Below are 5,226 nucleotides of genomic sequence, written 5' to 3' on the forward strand. Positions count from 1 at the left end.
TGTCTCCTCTGGGATATAACTCTACAGAGCTGCTGTGATTAATCTGATAAGTCTGATCAGATGAAGCGTCCGATCAGTAACTGATATCCAACAAGGATATCATTTAAAATTAAGATTTCATGTTTTTTATGTGGTTTGACTGCTGTAGTTTTTAAACCTCCTGAACACAAAGTTCCTGTTATTCAGCTGAGAGGACGGAGGGAAAGAATCAGGACAGACAGGAGAAGGAGACAGGTCGGTCTAATATTAGGGTGTAGGAACAGCCACTTAATACCAGGTGATTAATATAAAAATATTATTTATATTAAAAAAGTGCATTAGCAAGATATGTAATTTATTTAAAGCTATTAAATAATACTTGTTTGACCATATGACTTAGAGAAGAACACAGAGAAGGAATGAAGGAGACAGACATGAGGTCAGTGATCAGCTGCTGTGGAGGAGAGCAGAGATGACAACAGGTAGGAATAATTCAGCTACTGAGGCCACAAAAACCTAGATGCCCAGGAGGGTTTGAATTTCTGCTGATCACCACTGAGTCAGTTTGGGAAAAATAGTGCAGGCAGACATGGCAAGACCAACACCACAGAGGAGAATGTGGACAAGAGAGGTGATGATGATGATGATGATGATGAGGAAGAGGAACAGAGAGGTTCAGAGGAGAGGGTTGGGGCAAGACCTTACTCAGAAGGTCCATCTGAACGGCCTTCACCACAGGAAGTGGGGGACTCATTGACTCATCAACTCAGATAACAAAATATTTTATAACCTACATTTAAAAAAATCTGTGTGAAATAAGCTCTATTTTGATACCAATATTGTTATACATGTGTAAAAATTATGAATGATTAAAATCTGACGATCTTTTGACGGATGCTGGCATTGCGAGGATTTACAGCTGATCCCACGAATGATAAACATTGGCAAAGAGCCGTGTGGGCGCTAGTACTTTCGATTGCATTGCGCATGTGTTGTCCACGAAGGAGTGATATGAAAATTTACAGGCAATCAGAGCGATTCCTCAGCTTCTGCCCCAGGGTGGGAACAAAATTTCCAGGAAGTTCCCTTTTATTGCTGTCTATTTAATAATTGTATTAATTTAGACAGATTCTGATTAACATGTTATGACAATAAATTGTTAACCAGTAGACTGATTTTAAAAATTCAATTGTGTTGGATTTCTCTTTAAAAGATCTATCTAATGGTGTTAAAATGTGTTGTGTTTGATGAGATTATAAGGTGGCCTTGCTACTGATACTTGTCCAGCTCCTCCGTACTTCTGATGAACATCGTCTTAGCCTCTAATGAAATTCAGTTCAGTCTGATGAATATTTTAGAATCTAAAGTCTTTCTTATATTTCTTTAATAAACATGCTTCCTTGGAAATGTCAATGTTTTGTTTTGTCAGGTGCTTGTTCAATACACAAGAATTTTTTTAACTTCATTTTTTTGTTAACAAACTTCATTTTTTATGGCTGGTTTGTCCTTATTTATCTGTGGGAAAAGGTGGCATGCCTCAAAGTTGTTTCCATCAAAATCTACTCCTTTAGAGTGAAGAAAAGCTATCATTTGTTGTTCCACATTGTTTGAGTCCAGTTTGTCTGGCTCCACTCCATTCCTGGACACCACTGTGTGAGTTTAAGATTTTAGGTATTTACAGTTTGTAAAAACTTCATAAACAACTTTCCACTGTATTTTGTCCTTCAATTATTGTCAGCAACCTCCTCCTCTGTTTAAAGTTGGTCTTTCCCAATTGATGTAAATGCCTTCCTTCACCCTGTCTCAAACCATCTGTCTTCTCTATCCAAAATATCAACATTCTGGTCCTCAAAATAGCGTCTCTTATCCTTGGGGTGTAGGAGCATAGCTGAGTCCTGTCCTGAAGAGCTGGCTGTCCTGAGTTGAGCCATGCATCTGTGAAGAGGCTGTTTGGTTTTTCTGATATAGAAGTCTGGACGTTCCTCGCTGCAGTGAACTGCAGACACCAGACCGCTCAGTTTGTTTAGGTGTTTTGTCCTTAGGGTGGACCAGCCTCTGTCTGAGAGTCCTGTGAGGTCACAGGATGTTGTGTTTGGAGACAGCCCTTCTGAGTTTCTCTGATACTTCAGCAACATATGGGATGACAATATTACAGAAAAACACTGGTTAGATTGTTGTAATGGGTTGTATCACTGTGAGAAAGACTCTGTCTTGAGGGTCATATCAAACCCTTTTCTGCCTCTGGCTCTGGCCTTTAGAGGTAGAAAAGTAATAAAACCCTTTTAGTCCTTAGACTATTTGCTGTCATAACAACAGGTTTTGGCTCTGGTCTTTTGAAGACAGGGTTATTGTTTATCAGCCTTGTGTGTTCATTGCAGTAATTCAGTATAGGCTGGTTTTTACTGTAGTTAAGAAACTAGCATTTGCAGCACAAACACAAACATGCAATCTGTGATTGCTGTTACATCTATCATGCTTGGAGTTGTCGGTTAAGCAGAAGGTGGGACTTTGAAATCATAATTTTTTAAAGGTTGTTTTTCAGCTGTCCACACTTAAACACAAGGGTGGTGTTTCAGTATTTCCTCATTCTGGAACCCATTTTCAAAAAAACATTGTTTAAGGGCTCCAAAAATGCCAATTCTGTGTGAAGGCAAGGCAGAAACAATGAAAAACTTGTGTATTCACAGAACACCACTTACTTGTAGACAGGGCCTAAGGCTTACAGGATCAAGCTGCCAGGCTAGATGACTCTCAGCTGCTTTGGCCACTTATCAGACAACATCTCACTAGTCATAGACATAACACTAATACACACACTTACACCGATGTATACATATTCAAAACTCTTAATTACAAAACCCAAAATATTTCAAGAAAGCAGACTGTTACCAGGTAAACTGCGATGGCAGCTCCCAGGAACCACCCACAGTATACATCCACAGGGTGGTTTCTGAATTGAATGATCCTGGTTAATCCAGCCAGGATGGCCAACATGATGAAAGAGAACACCAGCAGAGGCTTCAGAAGCTTGGCTGAGTCTGTCAGCACTGTGTTGAAGTACATCTAACAAAAAACACACACAGTTTTGCACAAAGCTGTCATTGGTTTTGAAAATTTTTCTGAATATTATGCTAAAAGCAAATTTTTAGTGACACAATTACTGTAAACGTATTTTTCAAAATATATGTAAGCGTAGCAATTACTCACTGAGACATAGACAGCAGCAAAGGCAGCCAGTGTAGCATGCTGGGATGGGAAAGACTTCCTAAAGGACAAAAGGGAAGAAAGGCTGAAGAAAGAGTGTTCTCTATACTAATTATCATACTCAGACAGTTGAGAACAATGCTTAACATTCATCTGCAACACATGTGACTTTCAAAGAAACTTGGAGGTGTTTGTATGTATGTGTCTAGTGGCAGCCCTAACAGGTGTTTAATAAATGCAGAGTATGAAAGGATAACAAGAAAGGTGACATCTCCTCTTCTAGACATATGGTCTCCCACTTCAGAGTACAAGTCAGGTTTAATAAATACTGTTAATAAATACTGCTAAAATACACTACAAGACATGCAACCATTATTGGTCCATAAACAGATTTCAGGGCAGACATTTTTATTTGAAATAGCAGGACTATTAAACTAGATTTCAGAGAAAGTCCAAAAGAATACTACTATTACTTATACTACTAATAATAATAATAATAATAATAACAATAATACTTATGCATTATTAGGAGGGTTGCAATTCATTCCTGCACCTGGTTACACAAACAACATGCACAAAAACAGAACTTCCTTCAATGTCAGTATCGATTTCATTTATAGCACATTAAAAGCAAGTCTAATTAATTAAAGTGTGTTACAGTCAAATCAGAAAGCAATACAACAAAATAAAATATAAAATCACATAAAAACAAAACTAAAAGGACAATAAAACATAACAGTGATCAAAAGTCTAATTAATTAAAGTGTGTTACAGTCAAAACAGAAAAAAATACAACAAAAAATAAACAAAATCACATAAAAACAATGCTAAAAAAACAATAAAATATAACAGTGAGCAAAAGTAGAAAATATTATTCAAGTTTTATGCTCTGTTTATATCAAAATAAAAAGATGGGCTTTAAGCAGGGTTTTAAAAGTTTTAATAGTTTAAACTGTGAACATATTAGAAGATATACTGTTCCGCAAGTTTGAAGCAGCCACTGCAAAAGCACAATCACCTTCAAATTTTAATTTGGACCTTGGGACCTTAAAAGAAACTGGCTTTTTGACTGGAGTGGTCCTGCTCATGTGTAAAGATTAAAAAGACAAGTTAAATATGGTGGGCCAAGACCATTTAAAACTACGGCAGTCCAGACAGTAAGTGATAAAAGCAGGAAGAACTTATTCCAGATCTTTTACATAGATATGATTTCACTTTGGTAATAACTCTTAGTGGGAAAAAGCTTGATTTAACAGCTGCATTAATCTTTTTATCAAACTTAAACAAAGTTAAATGTTAAATATCATACCTAACCCTAACTCAGTTTAACGATTTTCTTTTCTCCCCAAAAAGTCGATCAGGCAGCTGCAGTTAATTCAGAATGCTGCTGCTCGAGTCCTCACAAGGACCATGAAAAGGGATCATATAACCCCAGTTCTTAGATCTCTGCACTGGCTGCCCGTCTGTCAAAGAATTGATTTTAAAATACTATTATGGACTTCCGGGAAACACCATGGAGTGAGGACGTGCTTCTCGAGGCTCCGCAAAAGCAGGGACAAAACATTTATTTTAAAGCACACTCCTATTTATAAATCAGCCTCGCATATGTATATAATGGTGCGCTTCTAATCCCTGGTTTATTTGACACCTTTCTTGGTCGATAAGTCGTTTGTTTTAATAACTTTTTGTGACGGGCAGCGGTCGTCGCCCCGAACCTAGCCAGCGTTTACTGGCTGGGGAGCGCCCGACGCGGGCCCGGAACGGACTGGTTTGTCGCTTTTGGGTGGATCCCTTGTCTCCTGCATGGTGGCACTAGGACTGATATTACTGCGGGCACGGGTGAGCATAAAAGAGTGGTTTTCGTCCTTGGATGGTCCATTGTGCTAAAGCTAATTATTGGTCGCGCTCGCTCGTGTCGCTGAACTGTGACGTCATCGTTTATGCCAGCTCTCTTCGGCACTGGTTGGGATCTTTTTCTGCTTTAAAGTACTGCGACTCTTGTAAAATGGACAAGAAGGAGACTAAGGGACCTCGTCAGAGACG

The 5,226-nt window shown here is 38.5% G+C and overlaps 1 protein-coding gene across 1 annotated transcript in view; it reads right to left on the reverse strand.

The window, feature by feature from the left end:
• The window catches only part of LOC108248240 (2-lysophosphatidate phosphatase PLPPR4-like), a 112,134-nt gene that overhangs the window by 57,829 nt on the left and 49,079 nt on the right, over positions 1 to 5,226 (reverse strand). Inside the window, exons 5-6 of the mRNA XM_017436870.3 lie at positions 3,187 to 3,244; positions 2,869 to 3,042 (exon numbers count right to left, since the gene is read on the reverse strand). Of these exons, the coding sequence (XP_017292359.1) occupies positions 2,869 to 3,042; positions 3,187 to 3,244 (232 nt within the window). The remainder of the gene's footprint in view (positions 1 to 2,868; positions 3,043 to 3,186; positions 3,245 to 5,226) is intronic.

The sequence above is a fragment of the Kryptolebias marmoratus genome, linkage group LG20 (genome assembly GCF_001649575.2).
Source record: "Kryptolebias marmoratus isolate JLee-2015 linkage group LG20, ASM164957v2, whole genome shotgun sequence".
NCBI classification, from domain to species: domain Eukaryota; kingdom Metazoa; phylum Chordata; class Actinopteri; order Cyprinodontiformes; family Rivulidae; genus Kryptolebias; species Kryptolebias marmoratus.